The sequence below is a fragment of the Saccostrea echinata genome, unplaced genomic scaffold, assembly GCF_033153115.1.
Source record: "Saccostrea echinata isolate AGI-Se365-2 ecotype Australia unplaced genomic scaffold, CSIRO_AGI_Sech_v1 ptg000002l, whole genome shotgun sequence".
Taxonomy (NCBI): domain Eukaryota; kingdom Metazoa; phylum Mollusca; class Bivalvia; order Ostreida; family Ostreidae; genus Saccostrea; species Saccostrea echinata.
This window is the reverse complement of record NW_026889751.1, coordinates 12,752,905-12,779,323: the sequence shown is the minus strand read 5'-3', so window position 1 is coordinate 12,779,323 and position 26,419 is coordinate 12,752,905. Positions and strand designations below refer to the sequence as shown.

The 26,419-nt window shown below is 34.5% G+C and overlaps 1 protein-coding gene across 3 annotated transcripts in view; it reads left to right on the top strand.

Annotated features, from left to right (window-relative positions):
* LOC133173107 (uncharacterized) overlaps positions 1–18,596 on the top strand; it is a 57,210-nt gene extending 38,614 nt beyond the window's left edge. For 2 of the 3 annotated variants that reach the window (XM_061308053.1, XM_061308047.1), the window contains exons 15-25: positions 3,211–3,395; positions 3,694–3,707; positions 4,034–4,179; positions 4,306–4,397; positions 4,524–4,610; positions 12,940–13,178; positions 13,325–13,409; positions 13,550–13,731; positions 13,942–14,014; positions 14,182–14,340; positions 16,117–18,596. In XM_061308053.1, the coding sequence (XP_061164037.1) occupies positions 3,211–3,395; positions 3,694–3,707; positions 4,034–4,179; positions 4,306–4,397; positions 4,524–4,610; positions 12,940–13,178; positions 13,325–13,409; positions 13,550–13,731; positions 13,942–14,014; positions 14,182–14,340; positions 16,117–16,254 (1,400 nt within the window). In that variant the 3' untranslated portion in view covers positions 16,255–18,596. Of the gene's footprint in view, positions 1–3,210; positions 3,396–3,693; positions 3,708–4,019; positions 4,180–4,305; positions 4,398–4,523; positions 4,611–12,939; positions 13,179–13,324; positions 13,410–13,549; positions 13,732–13,941; positions 14,015–14,181; positions 14,341–16,116 lie in introns of all 3 variants that reach the window. The other variant, XM_061308040.1, reaches the window with a different exon arrangement.
* Positions 18,597–26,419: the final 7,823 nt, after the last annotated feature.

The window sequence follows — 26,419 nt, the reverse complement described above, 5'->3', positions numbered from 1 at the left end:
AACATTTCAATACAGTGAGGTCTCATTATTACGGTGACTGTTTTATTGGCTCTTCTTAGCTCTTCTGAGCCAAAGGCTCAAAGAGCTAATGCTATGGCCATTTGTGCGGTGTGCGTAAACTTTTTAGAATATGGGCCATAACTCAAGAACCCTTGGCCAATTATTGTCAAATTTGTCACAGGGTATCCTTGGCCCAAGGGCTCCCTTTTATACTAAAACTAGGGTTGTGACCCTTAAACAAGGGGAGATAATTAGGAAAATAGAAACAAAAGTACTGGTTGCTAAAAAATCTTCTTCTCTAGAACCACGGGGCAGATTATCACCAAACTTACACAAAAGGATGAGGATATGTTGTAGATAAAAATTTGAACGGGGATTTACCCTGGGGCAAAGGGTGTGGTCTCAAGGTCACTTCAAAGTTGACCAAAAATTACATTTTATTAAAATGTTGATATTTTGCTTACTATAAGGACTAGGATCATCAAATCTTGTCAGTTGGTGCATCTAAGGACTTCATATCATGTTGACTCAAAAGTAGGTCACGGTGACCTACTTTTTAAATTTTGCGGCCATTCTTTTTCAAAATGATTTAGAGGCATATTGAACAATTTAAGGCCTATGATCATCAAACTTTGTCAGTTGATGCATCTTGGATCCTCAAAGTACGTCAACTAAATAGTAGGTCACCTTGACCTACTTTTTGAATTTTATGGCTAATCTTTTTTAAAACAATTAAGGTCATTAATTCGAATACGGGGAGGCTTAGAATCATTAAATCTTGTAAGATGATGCATCTTGGGGCCATAAAACATATTTATTAAAAAGTAGGTCACAGTGACCTACTTTTCAATTTATATGACTATAATTAAATATTTCAGGTACTAATTGGCTTAGAATCATCAAACTTTGTCAGTTGATGCATCTTGGGTCTTCGGAGTAGGTCGACTAAAAAGTAAGTCACAGTGACCTACTTTTGAAAATTTATGGCGTTAATTAAATATTTCGGGTACTAATTGGCTTAGAATCATCAAACTTTGTCAGTTGATGCATCTTGGGTCTTCAGAGTAGGTCAACTAAAAAGTAGGTCACCGTGACCTACTTTCGGAAAATTTATTGCTTTAATTAAATATTTCGGGTACTAATTGGCTTAGAATCATCAAACTTTGTCAGTTTATGCGTCATGGGTCCTCGGAGTACAACAACTGAAAAGTAGGTCATGGTGACCTACTTTTGAAATTTTATGGCTGTATTTAATATTTTCAGGAATTATTTGGCTTAGAATCGTCAAAATTTGTCAGTTGATGCATCTTTGGTCCTCGGAGTAGGTCGACTGAAAAGTAGGTCACCGTGACCTACTTTTGAAAATTTATGGCTGTAATTAAATATTTTGGGTACTTATTGGCTAGAATCATCAAACTTTGTCAGTTGATGCATCTTGGGTCCTTGGAGTAAAACAATTGAAAAGTAGGTCACTTTGACCTACTTATAAAATTTTATAGTTATAATTTTAAAAAATATTTTAGGTATTAATTGGCTTAGAATCATCAGAATTAGTTGATGGGTCCTCAGAGAAGGACAAGTGATAAGTAGGTCACCATGACCAATTGGCTTAGAATCATCTTGGGTTCTCAGAGTGTGAATTGGAATTTCAAGGGTTTATCTAAATATACAGGATACTTCGAGGCTTCATATAGAAGTGATAGGTTGTACAGTTTATCAGAAGAGCGATTCAAGGCCCATGGGCCTCTTGTATTTTGTTGTAAATTCAAAGCACAAAACCATTTCTTAACAAATCTCTACAAATTAGTATTGTTTATTATGATGTCCACAAATGCCTGGACTCAGTATCACGATGTAAAAATTTTGGCCAAAAAAATTTTACTGCATGTTTATTCAGTGCTGATCGGTAATAGACACTCAAGGAACTCCTAAATAAACATTGAAACACCTGTGGTCTGACGGTGTCCGTGGGTAAACTACCAGGCCTGTTAGGTGATTAGTGACACTTGACTGATTACAATTTGACAAGTCAATTTGGGTCCATAGAAGTGAAACCGTGTCAAAACCATTGATAAACAATTAGTGTGCATGTTTATAGATTCTAGGTTTATTTATCTCTGTAAATTTATTTCATTTTTTCTTACATTGGTTACCAAATAAAACATTTCTAAAACAAAATGTTGCTTTTAACATTTAGTTAATGTATGTTAAACCCACTGGGTAATTATGTTTGCCATTAAACTCCATTGATTAAATAAAGGAAAGCTTGGGTATCAAAATATTATTTTTGACAAAATTTTTAAAAAAGTTTTAACAGCTTGGATAATGTCTTGGGCTAACTCAAAAGGTGACAACAGGAGCACAGATCAATAATTACCAATTGAACTGTGACATATAGCTTGTGCAATTGAATTTCGTGAAACTCTGATTTGAGTGAATTGAAGTTTGTTCTCTTTATTTAAAATAAATCTAAGTAAAAAATAAATAAAAACGATGTTTTTTGTTGTCTATTAATTTAAAACATGTTGAATACCTAAATGTTTTCAAGTGAAATTTTTCCAAACGCATTCAAGCACTCATTAAAGCGAAAGTGAAAGAAAATGGAGGGAATGTTGAATGACATAGTTGAAGTTTGCTACGAAATAAGAATACTACATGAGAAATAAATCAAAAAGAATTGAACAGCAAATATACATATACAAGATAAGTTATCAATAAATTAAAGGGTTTTAACTAGGAAATATGAGGTGAAATGGAAGAAGAAAATTTAATGCACCCTCATTCACGGATAACAAACTTTCAAAACGATCTTTTAATAGATTTTGTTGGGAACTTTTATTAGGTTGCCCTTGGTATTACAATATTTTACTGTGACAAAATGAGACCCAGTTGTGCTTGGTTTGATTGGGCTGATATGGTTAAATATTGGACTCTCAGCATTCAATAAGAGAAATCTTAAAAATGTTGGATTACAAAATGAAAGATGAAGTACTAAATTGTCTTAATAACAGATGTGTCATCATGGTCATAAAACTTGATATGAGAGACTTGAAATGATAATAGATGATTTTGCTGAGTTGAAGTTTATTATTGAAATTTTTGCCTAATATTTTATTCTGAAAAGAATTCTTCAAACAAATGAAGTTTCAAGAAATAATCTTCCTGTATAATAGTAATCCACAAATTGTTTGCAAAACATTTTCATTGCAGATAAGGAAGAAAGAGACCCTGTTTCTACTTTTGCTCTGCCATCAAAGAAGAAACACCCAGAATATTACACAGTTATAGAAAACCCCATAGATTTCCATATCATTGAGAAAAATATCTTATCAGGGACATACTTGGATCTTGAAGCCTTTGATAAAGACATGAATACATTGTTTAAAAATGCTGAGGTAAGATCCATTAAATTTTGAAATATTGACAACATTTTGTCATTTAAAAATAATTACTTGTATTCACATATCAACTTATATAGTCAAGTGAACCCAAAAGACACCACAGAGTCTGATATACAAAGGTACAGTGGTAGATCCTAATGGATGATAATTAGTATTTAGATATACACAGGTACAGTGGTTCTTCATGGATGATCATGTCTGATGATAAGATTGTATTTAGATATACAAAGGTACAGTGGTAGGTCTTCATGGATGATCATGTCTGACGATAAGATTGTATCTAGATATACAGAGGTACAGTGGTAGGTCTTCATGGATGATCGTGTCTGATGATAAGATCGGATATACAGACTAACATTGGTAGGTCTTCATGGATGAACATGGATGATGATAAGATTTAATACTTTGTAATTTGTATATACAAAGGTACCATGATAGATCTTCATGGATGATCATGTTTAATGATAAGATTGTATTTGTATATAGAAAGGTACAGTGGTAGGTCTTCATGGATGATCATGAGATTGTATTTAGATATACAGAGGTACAGTGTTAAGTCCTCATGTTTGATCATGTCTGATGATAAAATTCAATACTGTGTAATCTGTATATATACAGAGGTACAGCGGTAGGTCCTCCTGGATGGGTCAGCTGGTGGCAGAGCTTCGTAAGGTGTATGTCACGGCCAAAGCTGAGGCTTCACCCATTCTGGAAGATATTCTGGGAGAAGGAAGTCTTCCGTCCATGGAGAAGGAAACAACAGAGACAGAGACCATAGGTGAGAGCAAGTCCTCAATCATTACATTTCTTGGCTGTTGAAATGAAAATAAATTTTGAAATTATTTTCTCAGATAGTGTGTGTGTCCATAAAAAAAAGGTGAAAGTAATTCTATAACTATTACAGAGGGACAAGAAGAAGAAGAGGAAGAAGTGATCCGATGCGTTTGTGGAATTTTTCGAGATGAGGGTCTGATGATCCAGTGTGAAAAGTGCTTTGTCAGTACCTAAGTTTTGAAGAGTATCTCCTGTACACTCTGCATATTTTAAGTTTTGGTTCTTATTTATTTTTTTTTTTAGAGTATAAACGTTGTATTTGTAAGTATATTTTGCCGTATTATGTAGATATGGCAGCATTGTGACTGTATGAAGGTCAAGGGAGAGGTTGAGAATTACCTGTGTGAGCTTTGTCAGCCAAGATCTGTTGAAAAAGTAAGTTTGCTTGTTGACATCTCTCCTTCCAGTTAGGTTGATACTCTAATGACAGATTACCATAATAACCACATGTGTGCTTTCAAAATAAAGGATATATCTCTGCACTCTCTGTGTAGAAATTGGGGTGTAAATTTATGGTCATTGCTATAGTACTAATTTGCTTAGGGCTTTTCCAGCAAATAGTATTTATCTGTATGTGAGGTTGTTTTTCCAGGAAAAAATACAGTAAAACTCTTTTATGTAACGAACACGGATATAGCAAATTTATGGATTTAGCAAAGTTTTTTTGAATCCCTTGTGAAATTCTTAACAATTCTTTCTAAAATTGTACACAGTTTATAATGAACTCAAATATAGCAAATACACAGACATAGGGAACTGATTTTGTGTCTCATAGAGGCTAAATATAATGAATTTTCAAAGATCTCAAATTTTTAAAAAACGGAACTCAAAATGTTTAGTGTAAGTATTTTTATTTTAAATTCCATTCACCCAAAACTTTAGTACTCCAGATCTTCCAAGAATTTGTTTTATATATTTTAGCAAATTTGTAATCGGGTTAATAATAAATTATGGATATAGTGAAGTAAATTAACAGGTATCCAGGACTTTGCAGTAATCAAGTTTTACTGTAACTGAACACAATTCCAAGCTAACTCAGCTCATATTTAGTACCCTCTCTGAATGTTTTTGACCTCATGACCTTAAAGTTTAACCTACAGTCTTCTTCAAATTTTTTACATTTCTAAGAACTTTTGAATGAGAGTAGAGAGGGCTTTCATATTTTTAGGTCACCTGAGTCACTCGGGTGACTTATTGCTATCTGTTTTCGTCCATCGTCGTGCGATGTGCGTTAACATTTGAACATTTTTAGCTTCTTCTCTGAAACCGCTTAACCAGTTTCAACCAAATTTGGCATAGAGCATCTATGGGTGAAGGGAAACAAAAATTGTGAATATCATGATCCCTGCCTCCCTGGGGCCTGAGGGGTGGGGCTAAAACCACCAAAATTAATGCAATCTTTAAAAATCTTCTTTACTCCTGGACATCAAGCAATCAAACTGTTGGCATGATTGTAATAAGCATTGAGCCCTCTACCAAAATTGTGAAATTCATGGCCCCAGGGTCAGGGGTTCTGGTGCTAGGGTGGGGCTATATACGAGGGTTGTCCGTAAAGTTCATGGGCAACATTTATAATTACTGACAAACATTGATAAAATACATGAAATTATTATTTTCATTAAATTCATGTTTCAGTTTATTAATATGCAAGTTTTAATTACAAACAAAGCACAAATAGTTATATTTTATCAGATACAAAAAAGATACACACTCATACCCGGAGCACTAAAACAAAAATCCTTGACGTTACTCGACGTCAAAAGCTAAATACATTTAAGTTTTCTTAACGTAGTCACCGTTTAACTCAACACATTTCATATGTCGCTTCAACCAGTTATCAAAAATGTGCACAAACTGTTCTGATTTCATACGTGAAATAATATTTAACACTGACACTTCCTATCTCAGATCCTGCAAATCATCAAACCTCTGTCCGCGTAAAACAACTTCATGTACGGAAATACGGCAAAGTCACGTTACGAACTTCATTTTTTACAGCACTACAATCTCGGAAAGATGGTCTTCCTTCACGCATGTCATCTAGTAAACTGTCTCTTCCGTCCAAATATCTTCTGTGCCACTTAAACACTAAAGAATAGATTACTTTACCATGATTTCCCGACTGTTTAAGGAATTTATGGATCTCTGTTGGTGTTTTCCCGATGTCTACACAAAATTTTATCACTACTCTCTGCTCCACCTTTTTCGAAAACGTCCCTTTTTCGAACAATGACGATCCTGTCTTAATAACCTCTGACCTCTATTTCTCTGCCATTTCGAAACTTTGAACGTTCAAATTTTACAGGCTTGACGTTATAACTTTTATCAACCTTATAATGTAAAAGCCATACAAATTTCCGCGGATTTTACAAAAAACAAATGAAATATATAAAGTGATAAATAACTTTTTAATTAAAACTTTGTTGTGCTCCGGGTCACCATCCCAAGTCTAATAATGGAGTCATAATTGTAATTATACACTTAAAATTGAATAAAATTTTTCATTTTGTAATTCACATATAGTAAAGGATTATAAATATGCTAATAATGAATATCTATGACGCAACTTTTATTTAAATTTTAGCTTGTCCACGAACTTTACGGACAACCCTCATAGATCAAATAGTGAAAGTGAATTATTTCTTTGAAAATCTTCTTCTCTACTCCTGGGTATTAAGTAAAGTAACTAAGTACATGGTTATGATGAGCAAGTGTGCCTCTTCCAAAATTGTGAATTTCATGGCCTCAGGGTCAGGGGTTCTGGTGTTAGGGCAGGGCTCTATTGATTATATAGTGAAAATGAATTAATTCTTTGAAAATCTTCTCTGCTCCTGGGTATTAAATAAACTAAGGACATAGTTATGGTGAGCATGGCTGCCTTTTTGATAGGGCGGGGTTCTATTGATTATGTAGTAAAATTGCATTAATTCTTTGGAAATCTTCTCTGCTCCTGGGTATTAAATAAACTAACTTAGTGCATAGTTATGATGAGCATGGTTGCCTCTTCCAAAATAGTGAATTTCATGGCCCCTGGGTCAGGGGTTCTGGTGTTAGGGTGGGGCTCTATTCATATATATAGTGAAAATACATTAATTCTTTGAAAATCTTCTTTCTCCTGGGTATTAAATAAACTAAGTACATAGTTATGATGAGCATGGCTACCTCCTCAGAAATTGTGAATTTCATGGCCCCAGGGTCAAGGGTTCTGGTGTTAGGGCAGGGCAGGGCTCTATTTATTATATAGTGAAAATGCATAAATTCTTTCAAAATCTTCTTCTCTGCTCCTGGGTATTATTCAAACAAAGGAAGTGCATGGTTATGATAAGGAAGAATGCCTCTTCCAAAATTGTGAAATTCATGGCCCCTGGGTCAGGGGTTCTGGTGAAGAGGGGGGACTCTATTGATTATATAGTGAAAATGCATAATTTCTTTCAAAATATTTTTTTCTACTACTGGTTATAAAGCAAAGAAACAAATGTATAGTTATGATGAGCTAGGGTGCCTCTTCCAGAATTGTGAGGTCAGATGTTCTGGTGTAAGGATGGGGCTTTATTTATTTAATAATATAGTGAAAATGCATTTGTTTGAAAATCTTCTATGCTTCTGGGCATATTCGAGGCAAACAGAGTAAAAGTTTTAATATGCAAAGTTATTTTTACCAGAATTTTGAACACCTGGGCCATTTAGTCAAGTGTTCTGGTCCTGGCCAGGGCTCTGTTAACTTGTATTCTGCTGAGCAAAGTTATTCCCCTTTGCCATTCACCTTAATCACTGTAAACAATGTATTTGAAAGGTTAATAGAATACGAGAATTATGCAAGAATGTTTATAGTATAATACAAAAAGTACTTTCATAGTTTTAATGATCAGGTAGACTTGGAAATAATAGATGAATGAAAATGAGACAAAAATAACTTATCTTTTTAAATGTTCTTCAAAGGCCAAGAGAGGCCAATGTGAGAAGTAATAGTATGGATTTAAAAAATAGACATTTTGTTAATAGTCTGCATGGTAATAGGGATAAATCTGGGACAGATAGATACTAAACCAATTATTTTGTTGATGCTAATCATACTATTTTTCATGCTTTTGGGCAACAAAGCTTCAAATATCAGTTTATGGATCCTCTAAATTGTTGTATTGTACTCAGGTGACCGTTAAGACCCTTGGGCCTCTTGTACATGTACATTACCTGTGACAACACCTTTCAGAAGAACTATGATTAATCATATCATAAAAACTAGGGATGGCAATCGAATACAGATTTACTAATCGTTTAACCACAAGACGTTCCGACCGATTGACAGGTTAATTGTATCAAAATGCACATTTTTCTGACATCTTTTTTAAAAATAAATTCTATTCATATACAACTAAAAAAAAACATTAGTAATATTCTGTATATGGTTAATCACAAAACTTTATATGCTTCATTTCAATAGGGAAAAAAATAAATAACAAAAAAGCCATGAAATATCCCTGATATATTAAAGACATTGATGATTTTTCAGACAAGATATGACGCAAGGTCATTTTGCATTGTCACCATGAACAGAAAATGAGTCATTACTGACACTTAATTTACAAATAAAACGAATGTTTATTTAAAAATATAATTTGACAACTCCAGATGATAGATGGGTAAAATACACCTTGTTGTCAGTTCAGAGTACTCAATGGTAATTTAATTAATATCATTAAAGAAATACACGACATGTTGGGATCGGCAGGGTGTTTAAACAGCAACTGACACTTCACAAATTGATCAATTATTGATAAGTTATAACAAATTATAAATATTATTAGGTCACCTGAGTCACTCAGGTGACCTATTGCTATCTGTTTTCGTCCGTCGTCGTGCGTTAACTTTTGAACATTTTTAACTTCTTCTCTAAAACCGCTCAACCAATTTCAACCAAATTTGGTATATAGCATCTATGGGTGAAGGGGAACATAAATTGTGAATTTCATGATCCCTGCCCCCCTGGGGCCTGAGGGGTGGGGCTAAAACCACCAAAATTAATGCAATCTTTAAAAATCTTCTTCTTTACTCCTGGACATCAAGCAGTCAAACTGTTGGCATCATTGTAATAAGCATGGAGCCCTCTACCAAAATTGTGAAATTCATGGCCCCAGGGTCAGGGGTTCTGGCCCCAGGGTGGGGCTATATAGATCATATAGTGAAAGTGCATTATTTCTTTGAAAATCTTCTTCTCTGCTCCTGGGTATTAAATAAAGTTACTAAGTACATAGTTATGATGAGCAAGAGTGCCTCTTCCAAAATTGTGAAATTCATGGCCCCAGGGTCAGGGGTTCTGGTGTTAGGGCGGGGCTCTATAGATTATATAGTGAAAAAGCATTAATTCTTTGAAAATCTTCTTCTCTGCTCCTGGGTATTAAATAAAGGAACTAAGTACATAGTTATGATGAGCAAGAGTGCCTCTTCCAAAATTTTGAAATTCATGGCCCCAGGGTCAGGGGTTCTGGTGTTAGGGCGGGGCTCTATAGATTATATAGTGAAAAAGCATTAATTCTTTGAAAATCTTCTCCTCTGCTCCTGGGCATTAAGGTGATAAACTAAGTACATAGTTAAGATGAGGAGGTGGGCCTCTTCCAGAATTGTGAAAGCCATGGCCCCTGGGACAGGGGTTCTGGTGTTAGGGCAGGGCTCTATTGATTATATAGTGAAAATGCTTTAATTCTTTGAAAATCTTCTTCTCTGCTACTGGAGATTATATAAACAAACTAAGTGCATGATTATGATAGACAAGGATGCCTCTTCCAAAATTTTTAAATATATGGCCTCAGTTTTTGGGGTTCTTGAGGAGGGGGGGGGGGGGGGGGGGCTCTATTGATTATATAGTGAAAAAGCATTAATTCTATTAATCATTAATTAATCCTGTCTGCTCCTTAGTGTTGAGCTGATAAATAAATTGCTTAGCTATGATGAAAATGGGAGCTTCGAACAGAATTTTTAAATCTTGTGATCCTAGGGTCATTTTCTGGCATAACGAGGGGGGGGGGGGGGGCTTTTGATAATATAGTGGAAAAGTGTTAATTCTTTGAAGTCCATAGTTATGATGATGAGGGTAACTTTTCCAAATTTGTAAATTTCTTGACCCTTGGTCTTGGGTTCTGGTGTTAGGGTAAGGCTTTGTTGAATCTGTAGTGAAAATGCATTGTACCTGTGAAATTCTTCTCTGCTTCTGGGCATATTGGAAGCAAACTGAGTAAAAGTTTAAATGATATGAGTAAGCGTATTTCTACCAGATTTTTAAACATCTGCACCATTGGTCTAAGCATTCTGGTCCTGGGCAGGGCTCTATTAATTTGTATTCTACTGAGAGAAGTTATTCCCCTTTTCCATTCACCTTTGATAATTAATCACTGTAAATAATGTATTTGAAAGGTTAATAGAATAAGATAATTATGCAAGAATGTTTATCGTATAATTAAAAAAGTACTTTCTTAGTTTTAATAAACAGGTAGACCTGTAAGTAATAGATAAATAAAAATGAGACAAAAACAACTTATCTTATTAAGAGTTCTTCAAAGACCATAAGAGAGGTCAATGCTAGAGGTCTTAATATGGGTTTCAAAATAGTACAGAAGCACTAATAGTTTGTTAATAGTCTGCATAGTGTTAAGTGGGGGACAGATTAGAACTTAATTTATGAGTTGATACTGAATACTAGACTAATTATTTTGTTGATCCTGATCTTCCTACTTCTCTTGCTTTAGGGCAACAAAGCTTCAACTATCAGTGTATTTAACCTCTAAATTGTTGTATTATACTCAGGTGACCGTTAAGGCCCTTGGGCCTCTTGTAATATAGTTATATTGATTACTGATAAATTATTATTTATTGAAAAATTGATCAAACTGATCAATTACCAATCTTAATCCTGAGATCCTGAATTAATTATCTCCAAAACAGTAGAAACTAGTGCTAATTGTAACGGGAACCGTTACAGATGTTCCCCAAACGGCTCCCCAATCCCTTATGATTCCCATTCCCTACAAGCTTCAATAAATTAGACAATACTTTTGTAATATAGATGGACACTTTATTTTTAAGGGTATTTCATTGGAAAACTACTCCGATATAGCCATATGGGTATTAGCCAATCAAATTTCAGCGCATGTGCTTGCACATGTTTTCTACATTTTTCACATTAATTTTCTTATAGTGTCTCACAATACATACATTTGTGTTAAATATTAAAGAATCTCATTGAAAAATAAGAGAGATGTAACCCTTTAAGTATTAGCCAATCAGAATTCAGCATACGCGCATGCATGGCCTTGCATTCAATTTTGATAGTATCATAATGTAGGAGCTCTATGTGCCTATCCATGTCGTTAATTTCATCCTGTTTTATTGAAAACCAAGGGAGTTATAGACATTTAAAGTTTCAACCAATCAGATTGCAGCACACCTGCATGTGCGTGTTTTCAAGAAATTTCCTATATAACATGTTGTAGCACCTTATAATATATACTTGTATTCTAAATTTCAAAGTATTTTGTCAAAAAACAAGGAAATTATTGAGAATTTTGTATCAGCCAATCAGAGAAGAGCGCACATGCATGCGTGTGAGTTCACGCTAATTTGCCCATGTTGTCTTGTCTAGACTACTAATATATCTTTATATTTTGAGTTTCAAAGCAATTCATCAAGAAATATAAAAGTTACGGCTTCATCAAGTATATCAGTCATTTCACTCATTGCACGCGCGCGCATGTGTGCGCAAAATGACCTTCGTTCCGAACACCTACACAACATGCCTATTAACAATAAATGGTTCATGTCAATTGGATGAGTGGTTCTATGAGAACACTTCGGGACAAAAAAGTACCGGAGAAGAAAGTAGAAAAAAAAAATAATAAGAAGAAGAAGAAGAAGAAGCAGTAAAAACAATATGTTCCCAAACTTCGTTTGGGGAACATAATAAACGTGTTAAAACGCTATAATCATCAACATTCAGATATTTATTTTTTTTACCATGTAAATGGAATTCTAAAGAAATTTACCTATATTTTAATTTTTTCCAACTAACCGATTAGAGATTTTCTAAGCGATTATCATCGTTCCGACAGATTAGTCAGTTAACCGGTTACAAATTGCCACCCCTAATAAAAACAGAAGTTATTCCTGACGTGAATAAATTACTTCTTTTCGTGGTCCCTTGCAACTGAACAACTCTGCAAAATTGATCATAAGTTATTCCTTTTTATTTCCAACTCTCTAAATTCTCATAATAAATGAGATTCTGAAGGAGTTCTCATTGAAGTAATGTTCCATATAAACTTAAATTCTTCAAGCTTTATAATAAATGCATCAAAGGAAGGTCAACTTTGAGATAAACATTAATAAGGGACACTTGTTTGGAGGTAACTGCCTTGAAACATTCTGCATGGCTAATGTTTTTACAACAATTAACATTACGATAAGTTGAGTGTGAAAAAGGTGTGCAAAAGTTCAGTTACAAGAAAGTCTTTACCTCTTCAGACTAGGTTTGGGTCATAATTTGAGGTTTAAAAAAAAATCCTGGAAATAAGAGAGAAAAAAAATTATAAGAATTTTCTAATGAAGAACAACAAAGCCAAGATGGGCCTCATTTAGACCTGAAAGTCTTCATCAGGTATTAATTATGAAAAGCTCATATTGTAAATGAAGAATGATATATTTCTTGTATGATTAGGAGATACTGGCTGACCCTCAACCAGATGATGCTACAGATGGATGGACCTATTACATGACACTGATGAGGGATGAAATTCAGATTCGTGTGGGAGATTGTGTGTATGTGTTACGAGAGGTGCCCAAACCAGAGGATCGCATTCCCATCGATTCTGTCAAAACCTCATACAGAGTCATCTCTGAGATAGGGCAGGATAAGCTTGATATCTTCCGCATTGAACGTTTGTGGAAAGATGAAAAGTAAGCATATATACTCAATCATGTAAAGAGAAAAAAAAATTCAACCATAGATGTTTGACTTCATAGAATAGGCATACTCTTTGTGGGGAGGAAGGAGATAATTCACAAGATTAAAGCCTAGACTTTTTTTCATTGTTCTCTTTCAGTGGAAGAAACTTTGCCTTTGGTCATAACTACTACAGACCTCATGAAACATTCCATGAGCCGTCCAGAAAATTCTTTCCCAATGAGGTTACTCTTTGCTCTTGCAATCAAGATTATTCAAAAATTGAATGTAGGATACAAAGCAGTTAAATAAGTGCTCCTTAGAAAGAATGGAAAATTTAGATTTATATCTTTTTAGGGTAACAAGTATGTCTGTACATTTTCAGGTATTCAGAATGCCTATTTATGAAATCATCCCATTTGATGCAATTGTGGGGAGCAGTTGTGTGATGGATTTGAATACTTTCTGTAAGGGACGTCCCAAAGGAACACGTGAACAGGATATTTTTATTTGTGAATACAGAATGGACAAGACTGCTCATCTCTTCTATAAAATATCTAAACACCCGTGAGTCTGGCATTTTTACTGCATATGAAACATCATTGGTTTTTCTCTTTGACCAAAAAGGATCAATGTATTTTTCCTGTGCACAAATTAATGTCTTTCTTCTATTTTTACTTTTTTACATGAGATATTTGTTTCCTTGTTATTAAATTTTCATTTTCTGTAAGATCTATAAAATCAAGTTTTTTTTATTAGATACATGTTAAATTACAGGTATGTCATCAATACAAAATCCTACTGTTTTGACAAGTATGAGAAGAGACTGAACCCAAAGCGGACATACTCTGTAAGCCTCTTTCCAAACATAAACTGTTAAGTGTAGTACTGTCAATTCAGACTATTATCTCTGAAAAATGATTGGAAATGTTAGGCAAGTTGCCACTGGGATTTCTGAAAGGAAGTATCTATACTTAATGTAGATACCTGTAGTTATTTTGTAAGTACTTGTTTCAGCCCCATGAAGTACCGGAGCAATACAAACGCAAGACTGCCTGGGAGGAGCGTTCACAGTCAGATATTCCCAAACGCAAAAAAACAATAAAGGAGCATTTACAAGACAGTGCCAAAACAGAAGAGCAAAGAGAAATGATGGTCAAAATAGAGGAAGAAAAGGTATAAGCTTTGTCAGCATCCTCTCTGAATTGTCAAAATGTTATAAGCTTATCCAAGCCGTTCAAGTCTGCCTTTTTAACCATAATTTGTCTGTTGTCATTTTAAACTTTTCACATTCTTATCTCCTCCTCCAGAACCACATGGTCAATTTCAACCACATTTGGCACAAAGTATCTTTTGGTGGAGGGAATTTAAGGGTTTCGAATGAAAGGCAAGGGGAAAATAACAAAAAAAGACAAAAAAGGGTAGGAAGCTAACACGCTTCATGAAATATGCTGACGTGAAGCATCGTAGTTCATGTCCTCAGGAATCTTAAAAAATTAAATTCATTTCTTAAATGGAAGCAAGTTTTTCAAATCATTAACACCCCCCACCCCCAACTTCCAGGGAACTAGGGTGGGAACGTATATTTAAACTTTTTAGCTCACCTGAGCCAAAGGCTCAAGTGAGCTTTTCTGATCTAAATTTGTCCGTTGTCTGGCGTCGTCGTTGGCGTTGTCGTTGTTGTAAACTTTTCACATTTTCATCTTCTTCTCCAATTTCAACCAAACTTGCCACAAAGTATCCTTGGGTAAAGGGGATTCAAGTTTGTTCAAATGAAGGGCCACGCCTTCTTCCAAGGGGAGATAATTAAGAATTCGTGAAAAATTAATGGCATCATTAAAAAATCTTCTTCTCAAGAACCACTGTGCTTGAAAATATGAAACTTAAATGGAAGCATCCTCAGGTAGTGTAGATTCAATTTTGTTCAAATCATGACCCCTGGGGGTCGGGTGGGGCCACAATGGGCGATCAAAGTTTTACATAGGAATATATAGGAAAAATCTTTAAAAAATCTTCTTCTCAAGAACAGCAAAGCCATGATTGGTCATATTTATATGGTAGCATCCTCAGATAGTGTAGATTCAAGTTTGTTCAAATCATGACCCCCGGGGGTCGAGTGGGGCCACAATGGGCGATCAAAGTTTTACATAGGAATATATAGGAAAAATCTTTAAAAATCTTCTTTTCAAGAACAGCAAAGCCATGATTGGTCATATTTACATGGAAGCATCCTCAGGTAGTGTAGATTCAAGTTTGTTCAAATTATGACCTCCGGGGCTCGGGTGGGGCCACAATGGGTGATCAAAGTTTTACATAGGAATATATAGGAAAAATCTTTAAAAATCTTCTTCTCAAGAACAGCAAAGCCATGATTGGTCATACTTACATGGAAGCATCCTCAGGTAGTGTAGATTCAAGTTTGTTCAAATCATGACCCCCGGGGGTCGGGTGGGGCCACAATGGGCGATCAAAGTTTTACATAGGAATACATAGGTTAAATCTTTAAAAATCTTCTACTCAAGAACAGCAAAGCCATGATTGGTCATATTTAAATGGAAACATCCTCAGATAATGTAGATTCAAATTTGTTCAATTTATGACACCCCCCCCCCCCCTCCCCCGAACCACTTTTTTATTCAAACTTTTCAACCTTTCAAGACTGAACTGATTTCTGCTTTTTCCTAGCCATAGTGCTCAGGTGAGCGATGTGGCCCCTGGGCCTCTTGTTAGTACTGAACTGATTGCTTATCTCTAACCAAAGTGAGGTTAGCAATGTGGTCCAACAAATCACACACACATTCTTCTGCACATGTAATTTTAAAGTGTTCATGTCTTGTTAATTTATGCTTTGAAGATTATTTTATCTACAATTTCTATAATCTTGCAACAAGGTTTACATGTTAGGAAAAAGATACATATTCTGTAGCTAATGGAAGTGTCTTGTGTTAATAGAAAAGAGAAAAGACAGAACACATAAATGCTATTGCATTAAAACTTCTGGATCAAGCCCCAAAGAAACAGAGGCTGGATGTGTCATATCTCCTGGACAAGAAACGACAACAGAAAAAACCACATGTTCTTGATGTCTGAACAGCTGTGCCAAAGAAACCATCACTGCTGTAATAACCAAGAAACTCCACTAGACAGTTTTTCAAATAGCCCTGAATACCAGAGAGAGAGAGAGAGAAAGAAGTAGGCCACAAATGGATTCTTGTAATATTAACACTTATTCTGCTGACTCAAAAACTTATTTGTTAATAAAGGTGCTTTGGGTCTACTTGGTAATAAAAGTGGTAGACTTTAAATGCTTTATGCCATTATATTGCCATTTGAACTGAGGGCTGCCATAAGGTGGGGGGATCTATTAAGAGAAATGAATTTTAATATAATCAGTAGTTTTTTTCTAAATTTATGAACAATTTACTACATTTACAATTTTAGTGTTGTGAAAGGAACTGGTCCACTCTTGCTAAAAAAAAGTCTTTAAAGAAAATAAATTCTCTTAAGAATTTATGAAATGATTAAAATTCTCAATTCTTGCATTGAAATTGAATGAAGTGACATGGGCAGCTGAAGCATATATTTAGAATATGTTCTCGTTCATAATTCAAAGAAGGAAGTGCCATACTATATTTACCAAATGACTGTGGATCTTGTTAATTCTCTGTTTGTGTTTTTCTTCTTGTTTGCATTAACACAGTATTTCGAAATTTATAGAATGGGATCAGTTTTCCAACTATCTGTCCTCTGTTTGCCTTTGCTTAATACTAGTGTTTGTGATGAGGACATGCATAATTTGAAGAAGACATGGCAATTATTTATGTTTTATTATACATGTATTTGCAAAAATGGCTGGTCTATGTATCTACAAATGGCTTTCATGTTAGTTGTTTGTGTACCTTGTTAATTGTTTGGATTGACCTATGCAATGAGGATTATTGACAGAGAGATACAGGATGTATATACACTGTATTGTGTATACATTGATGTAAATCTGTGTGCTTGTACATTATTGTGTGTGCAATCTGCTTTGGTAGCATTTATTATCCCATAATAGTTCACAGCTAAAGAGATTGTTCATCATATCTTATTTATTTCTTGGGGATGTACATAATTTTGAATCCTTGTCAATGAATGTAAAGTATCATACTCACTACATTAATGGAACAAATATTCTTAGCTGTGTGACTCGATAGGGTCAAGTTATACACAACGCATAGATGTACATACATGTAGAAGTTGGATGCCATTAGAAATTGCCCTGTATATAGGCAGCATATTTTGTATTACCAAAACTAAATTGTGTCGGAAGAAACAAAAAAGATTGCGCCATCTCAAATCCACAAGCATGAATGACTTATTTTGCTAGCACTTCAAAGCTCTTCCTCATAATTTAGTGGCGGTTGCAAAATAGATCATTATTATTTAAAGATTCACAGGGGTATTATTATGGCTGAATCAAAGAATAAAATTCTTGACATTATATTTATAATAATTGACTTGGGGAGTATCAAATACTCTTTTTTTTTTTTTTTTGGCTGGATTCTGTACATATTTGTCCAGCTTTGTACATTATGAATGACAATATTATTGTAACAATATCTGTAGAATTTGTGTTCTGGAAACCAAAATTTTACATGTACCTGTGTACAGCCGTCTTACTTGTATAGTCATTTTTTTAATCACCATGTGATGTCTACGCAAAAGGTTGTTCCAATTTCTTTTTCTTCTTTCATGTTCATTGTCATTTCGTAAAATTCACTTTTAATATTAATTTATAACTTTTACAATAAGATATTTTTAAAATAAAAATATTATTTCTTTGATGATTTTAAATGTGCTCATTTTTATCTAGTAAATTTTTATTGGCTATAAAGGGAAATTTAGTAAAGTTTATTGAAGTAGACAGTGTAAAAAATTTTGAATGATTAGTGGGTTTTGGTGAATGTTTAGATTTTAGGGAAATTATAGAATCATGATTTTTTTTTTTTTAGAATGATATATTTTCTATGTAAATATAAGTATTGCAAAAGGTGAAATTGATCTTCATGAAAAAGTATATATATTTTAATTAGAATTCTTTTGATCTCTGTAATTCAGGGTGATCTCCCTTTATAGCTTGTCTTGTGTTTGTTGCAGTGTAGTCTATTGCAAATGAACAAAATGAATGACATTTCTTATTCAATCTAGATTTTTACATGTTATCATTAACTCTACAAAATAGAAATATTTTGGATATCTCATTTTACACCATTCTTTTTAGCATTATAACTGTTGTTTTCACAGACTGTCTTACCCATGTAACTTACAATTTTAGTCATAAAATTGTAGTTTATGTGACAGTAAACATCATTGTTGCTTTATACTTTGAAAATGAATCTACTTGATCTAATGTGTCAAGTTAAAATAAAAAAAAATACTGTAAAATCTTATGGCCTCTTCTCTTTTTTTCTTTTTTATGAAAAATAAAATGATGTGGGGTGGCAGAACTTTACAGTGCACATTGTTAGAAGATAGATTACTGTGAATAGAAACACACGAGTTTGACCTTTGTATTTTTTTTTTAAGCGAAACCAAAAAAAAAACCCAACTATTATTCATGTCATCTTTTATTCGCGATTGGTCGGTTTGAAATCAATCCATGACGATTAATTTTCACAACTGAGGATTTATTCTCTTTGAATACAAAGCAAAATAAATGGTTCGCTGCGAATAATATTCGCAAGTTAAAGTAGGTCGTGAAACTCACGGAAATTTCTTGCACGAGAATAAAAGTTGGTTTACAATATTTTCTAGAAAACTGATCAGTGAGCAAGAGCTAGGGTAATCTACCAAGAGAGGGGACTTAAGGAATGAGAATGTGGTGACTTGATATTTAAAATGAAAAGAAAATTTAAATACTGTATGTAGAATGTAAATCATATATTGTGAATACAAATGAACTTTATAAGGACAGATTGATATTGTTAACCAACAACCGTGAAAAACTACCTGTGTGTTTACACAAAGCAGTAATGAAAACAAAATCTTTTTTATGTCCACGAATATGCTGAGGCATATAGAGTTTGTCATGTAGATCTGCTCTTCTGTCTATCAGTCTTTCCATCCATTATTCGATAAACATAGTGTGTACTGGTAGGAACAGAAGTGCATGCTTGATTCTGATCCATCTTTGCTAGGCAAGGGTTTTTGCTCCATAATCTTCTCTCCTTGTGAGAGTAGTGGATCGGAAACCCATGGTTAGTGGAGACGATCCTGTTTTTCTCTGATCTGATTCCATTCTCTGCAATAACAAGAAAATGTTAAACAATTTCTGATATACTATCAGCCACGTCTAAACTGCATGATAATGTAACGGGAGAGGAGAAAAATGTGATGGACCAGTCCAGGATTTGAACCCAGGCCCCTTGAATTACTTGTGCTCTACCAACTGAGCTATCTGGCCACCAGCAATCAAATCTGCCACATTCCTCCCTCCTTAAAGGTCTTGGCCTCTGAAGACACCAATACAGGCTCTTCCTTGGCAGGTTTTTTACCCGACACTCCTTGATCATGGCACCAAACAACAGGAGAAGAGAACAAGATGTGTTTGTGAAACACTGATGCCCCCGTATGACAGCTTATGGTGAAGGTTAAAGTTTCTCAAATGTAAGTCAAAATCCAGGCCAAAAGATAAAAAAAAAATGTTGGTACCCTAAGAAAGGTCTTGTCTCAAGGAATATACCTGTGAAATTTGAAAGCCCTAGCTGCAACTGTTCAAAAGTTATGGCGAAGGTTAAAGTTTTTTTTAAAAGTAAGTAAAACGTCAAGGTCAAAGTTGTTGGTATCCAAAGCAAGGTCTAGTCACATACATATGTGAAGTATGAAAGCCCTATCACCAACAATTCAAAAGTTATGGCAAAGGTTAAAGTTTTTCAAAAATAGGTCAAACTCCTAGGTCAAGGTCAAAGTGGTTGGTATCCAAAGGAAGGTGATGTCACAAGGATTACATATGTAAAGTACGAGAGCCCTAGCATCAACCATTCAAAATTTATGGCCAAGGTTAAAGTTTATCAAAAGTAGGTCAAGGTCAAAGTGGTTGGTATTCAAAGGAAGAGCTTGTCACAAGGATTACATATATGAAGTATGAAAGCCCTAGCTCCAACCGTTCAAAAGTTATGGCCAAGGTTAAAGTTTTTCAAAGTAGGTCAAACTCCTAGGTCAAGGTCAAAGGGTCAAAGAGGATATCCAGAGGAAGGTCTTGTCACAAGGAATACACATGTGAAGTTTGAAACCCCAAGCACTAACTATTCAAAAGTTATGGCCAAGGTTAAAGTTTTTAAAAAGTAGGTCAAACTCCAAGGTCAAAAGGTCAAAGTTGTTGGTATCCAAAGGAAGGCCTTGTCACAAAGAATACACATGTAAAGTTTGAAACCCCAAGCATCAACTGTTCAGAAGTTATGGCCAAGGTTAAAGTCTCATAAAATTTTGCAAAAGTGGGTCAAACTCCAAGGTCAAGTTCAAAAGGTCAAATATGATGGTACTCAAAGAAAGGCCTTGTCACAAGGAATTCACGTGTGAAATATGAAAGTCATAGCTCCAACCAATCAAAAGTTATGGGCAAGGTTAAAGTTGACAACAGACAAACAGACAGACAGGACAAAAACAATATACCCCCGGGATCTTTCGATCCGGGGGCATAAAAATACAATGGACCAAATCATCTGGATTCAAACCTGGGCCCCCTGAATCCGCTAGTCAGGTGCTCTACTGAGCTATATGGCCATCACCGATCGAATCTGTCTGAACGGCACAATAAGAAACCCTTCAAATGGGGTTTGTTAAACTCGAGAGAAAAGGTGTGAGGAATCTAAAAATCTGTATGACTGTTCCTCACAAATCCTGTTTGGAAGGTGAAGTGTCCGTATCAACGAAGCTCCACTGTAGCAGTTAAATGGCACTTTTAAAAGGTACGTCACTCTTGACACTGGTTATATCAAGGATTTTTTGAGAAGTATATTTTAGATATCTACTCACATAGCATATCTCAAGATTGTAAAGGAAATAGGGGGTCAGTGCCTCTAACTGAGCAATGGTGCAATTGATTTGACTTTTTTGCACTTAAACTGTAACTTTTCGGTTTATCACTTTGATCTTTATCATATTTTACCAGATGTAATCATGGCAATAGATATAATCTTATTTTATGCAAAAAGTTTTGAATAATATATTTTGTTGAAATAAATATTGCAAATTAATATTTGCAAATAAGTTGTGATGTTTTTGCACTAATAAAATATCATATTTAGGGTATAATTTAAACAGGCAAAAAAAATTTTTTTTTTTCAAGCTTTTTATGAACCAAGTGCTGATTTGTTGAAAGTATCATGCAATTTCAAAATATGAAACATAAAGTTGGTCAGTGATCATATAGCCTTTTTTCAAAAACAAAAAAAAAATGACTTAAGGAAGACCTAATTAAACCATTTCCTAGCTAATTACTGCAGCTATACGAGGGGTGATCAAAAAGTTCGCGAACTAATTGAATAACTTCCTTAAAAGAAATAGAATGAGGTTTCAGTGTTCAATATTTTTTAAAGTAGTCCTCTCCGATTTTAATGCACATCTGCCATTGTTCTGCCCATGCGCGAATCACGTGATCCAGGCGGTCACGTGACATGCTTCGTAGCGGTCTGTTCAAAAAAGCTAAAGATTTTACCGAGTCTTATATTTCTTACCATGCAAGTCATTTTTCATAACAAAAACAGACCATCTGTCAGAAATGGCCAAATCTCGGCAATAGGATGGATGGATAAGGATATCCCTTCCCAGAATTTGCATGGTGACCATCACAACCCGAGTCCTCTGTCTCGGGAGCGTCGTTTATCCAATGTGGAAAAAGTATGGGCGCCTTTTTTTCATATCTCATATGTTTAAAATCTAAAGTAAATGATATTTTAGAGATTTAATAATTATATTATTGCTCAGATATTCAACTCTTTTTCTTACTGTAACTTAGTGATCTTTCAAAATAAATTGCTCAACTAAGGACATATTTTTTTTACCGGATTGCTTTCGCTGGTCAACAGAACAAACATCATTTTTAACCATCTCCCTGCCTTCATTAAAACATTCAATCCAATTAATGATTGAACTTCTGGTAAGTCTTTTGTCTTCATAAACCTTGTACAAATTATCATATTCTACTGCAAAGGAAATTCCGAGATATACGTTGAACTTTAGAGCCCTTCGTTGCTCGAGTACCACTGAGTCAACCATTTTTGTCACAAGTGACCTACATACTGATGTCATTTTCACATTGTGACGTCACAAACATGGACCAAGGCATTATTTAACATCTGCTATTTATAGAACATGTGTATGACTATTGTGTGCCAAATTTCATTCTGATCTGAATTGTGGTTTTGTAAATAGAGATAGTTCGCGAACTTTTTGATCACCCCTCGTATATTCAACATAAATAACTGTGGATATGAAAATGAGATATAAAGTATTGCAAGAAAGGCTCCTCAAAAATGTACAGTGAGGTTGCCAATAACGAATCACTTTCAGATAAAAATTCTGTATTTTTCTGATCAAGGTCCAATACTTAGCTTAACCTATCCTGTCATGCAGAATTATTCTTGCTTTTATTATTTATCGTGAAATTATTAAAATTCAACTTGTTCAAAGTCGTAATTTTTAAACAAACATGAACAAGATTTTTCATGATGCAGACTAGAAGCGTGCATGCAGCAGACTACTTTCACTTTTCGGTTGCGCTGTAATGTGAATGGTACATTGTAGGGAAGCAAATTTGGTACAGATGTTTAATAAAATTATGTGTCTGAAAGCGCTGAAAGCGTCATACGATTCTTTAATCAGAGAATAATTGTATTAGCTATAAAGTTAGGGTAGTTAAGTTTCCAATTACGAATCACTACTTCAAGAATTATGAGATGCAGGGATCCTGTCAAAATTATAATTTTTTGCATGCGGTTTTTTGCACACCTGTTACAATAAAAAAAAAGAGAAGTTAAAATGCACTTCATTCCCCGTTCGTAGAAAAATTCTCCATTCAGTTATAATTTAAACGATATTTTGGTTTCCCTGTAATACTGTAATTCATAAAAATATAACGTTAGCTCAAAATAATTTCTTTTTCTTTCATTTACTGACATTAAATAATCATATGGACTTTAATTAAGATATGTCTTTTAAAAAAATGCACAATAAAGGTGGTGGAAATACACAAAATCAAAAGTCAGCCGCCAAAATCACTAAGAAGTGCAGAGGATGTGGAAAGAGAATGTCTCCTAGTCGTGTATAATATGTGTAAGCTAATCAGACTGAGATCAAAAATCCAAATTAAGGGTTAGTTAATAGGCATCTAAAATGTCTCGTTAGGTGAAAACATGTTATCGTCAACAAGGTTGATGTTGCCGGATAATTCGGTTTTTACGGGTGTACGTTATCGGAAACTCAGGTTTAAAAGTTTCTTTCAGCTTTAGAAATAGATTGGAAAAAAAGTCAATCAATCTCCCAACCCTTGAAAATAGCAAAAGTAATGTGTTTTAAGAATATCCGATCCTTAGCCAGGAAGGATAACTCTTAAAATTATTATTAATGCCCTGTTCACACGGAGAGTTTAATTCGCAGTAAATTAATGCGAAGTAAAATGATGCGAATTAAACTAATGCGAATTAAATTGCGTTCACACGACAGCTAATGCGAAGTAAACTAATGCGAATTATAATTTTATTTCTACAACAAGGCTATTCGGTGAGGCTATTATGACGTCATTTATAAATCACGTCATATTGTGCAGGGCAGATATACATTTGACAAAATGTCATAGTGTCTGTACACATTTTAGTGATTAACATAATTATGTTCCCCAAACGAAGTTGGGGAACATATTGTTTTTACTCTGTTTCTTATTATTATTATTATTTTTCTTCTTCTTCTTCTTCTTCCTGGGTACTTTTTTGTCCGCGAGTGATCTCGTCAACTACTCATCCGATTGAGGTGAAACCTTTTTAGGGTTAATAGGCATGTTTTGTAGATATGCGGAATCAAGGTCATTTTGCGCGCACGTGCGTGCGCGTGCAATGCGTAAAATGACCAATATACTTGATATAGCTGTAACTTTTATATTTTTTGATGAAATGCTTTGATACTCAGAATATAAGGATATATTAGAAGTGAAAACAAGATGACATGGTCAACATGCACATGCATGCACGTGTGCGCAGGCGCAAAGCGTAAAATGACAAATATACTTGATATAGTCGTAACTTTGATACTTTTTGATGAAATGCTTTGATACTCAAAATATTTATATATATTAAAAGTGTAGACAAGATGACATGGTCATCATGCACATGCATGCATGCATGCATATGCATGCACGTGCGCGCGCGTGCAATGTGTTAAATGACCAATATACTTAATATAGCCGTAATTTTTATATTTTTTTATGAAAAGCTTTGATATTAAGAATATACAGATATATTAAAAGTGTAGACAAGATGATGTGGACATCACGCTCATGAATGCACATGCGCGCGCGTGCAATGTGTTAAATGACCAATATACTTAATATAGCCATAACTTTTATATTTTTTTTATGAAAAGCTTTGATACTAAGAATTAACAGACATATTATAAGTGTAGACAAAATGGCATGGTCATTATGAACATGCATGCAGGTGCGCATGCGTGCAATGCTAAGATGTCCAATATACTTGATATAGCCGGAACTTATATATTTTTTGATGGAATGTTTTGATACTGAGAATATAAAGATGCTTTTATAGTATAGATGAGATGACATGGTCACCCTGCACATGCATGCACGTGCGCACGCGTGAAATGCAAAAAACGATCAATATACTTCATTGCTTAATTTAATGAAGCTTACAGGAAATAAGACACCAAAAGGGTGTTGGGGAGCGTTTGGGGAACATCTGTAACGGTCCCCGTTACAATTATAACTAGTTTTCCTTTGTTTTCAACTCAAAAAAAGCACAAGTACCTACATTTGACCATCGACATATGGCCTGTGACTTAATTCTGCCCTTACGCATGCGTCAAAATTTAATTCGAATTAGCTTCGCTTAGCGTTCACACGGAGCTAATGCGAAGTAATTTAATGCGCAGTAAACTAATTCGAATTAAAATAATTCGCATTAAATTCTCCGTGTGAACGCAGATCAAAGGATGACTGCACTTAACGCCTGTTTTTGGGTCCTTTTCGGTTGCTTCTGTTGCTTTTATATCTAAACCTTATCTCACTTTTGTATGTTTATGAAAGAATACTGTCAATTTGGAACCACATTTAAATCTTAAAATGATTTTAGACTGTGATACAATAAAATGATTCAATGTTCTTTGTCCTTACTGCTTTCCAAATATAGTGAATTTACACTTACCTGCCCTTGATTGAACATTAGATATGCATGAGAGGTGGAGCTAATATTGTAAGAATGGCTCTAAAATTAGACTACATAAATAACAATGACATGTTTTGAAAAGCGAACGTGATCACTCTTTCCAATCTCCCTCTCCATTCTGTATAGCACAAATACACTTCTGACAAAGGTTTCAAAACGAAATTAACAATATGAGCACATCAATGTAATTAAAGCAAATTTATATCAATGCCAGATGACTTAACGTGTTCGAACACAATGTCCTAGTTAGCACATCACATGCTTCCTTACAAGTCACGTGACGGAATTTAGTATTCACAAAGTTACCTGAGGTAAGAAATCACGTGGTGAATTATAATATTCAACATGTCACAATCCTTGGTTACAACACAGAGAGCGAATGTAAGAAGAAGCAGTTTTTTCTCTTTTTAACCATGAGCGCATGTTTGTCTATTAATCTCCTTTTGACACATTATTATTTATGCAAATATACAACTACTGTTAACCCTTTCGACGCCAAAGCGACATAAATGTCGTTTACTGTGTCAACGCCAAACCGACAAAAATGTCGTTTTTCAATAAATGTTTTACATTTTCTTTTATTAACCATATACCTTACGTGTAATTTAATACTAATATCTATATTTTGACAAAAATATAGGTCATTATTTGTACATAGGTACTGGTCTAAACATGACGTCATATTTCTTACGTTGAAGTTAAATTATGACGTCAGTTTAGGAGTACGCTAGAATTGTAAATAAAGTATGGCGCACTTTCCGTTAGCATCCTTATGGTTCATTGTTGCCGGAAAGTTTTACACTGATTTTCCCCGGAAATAT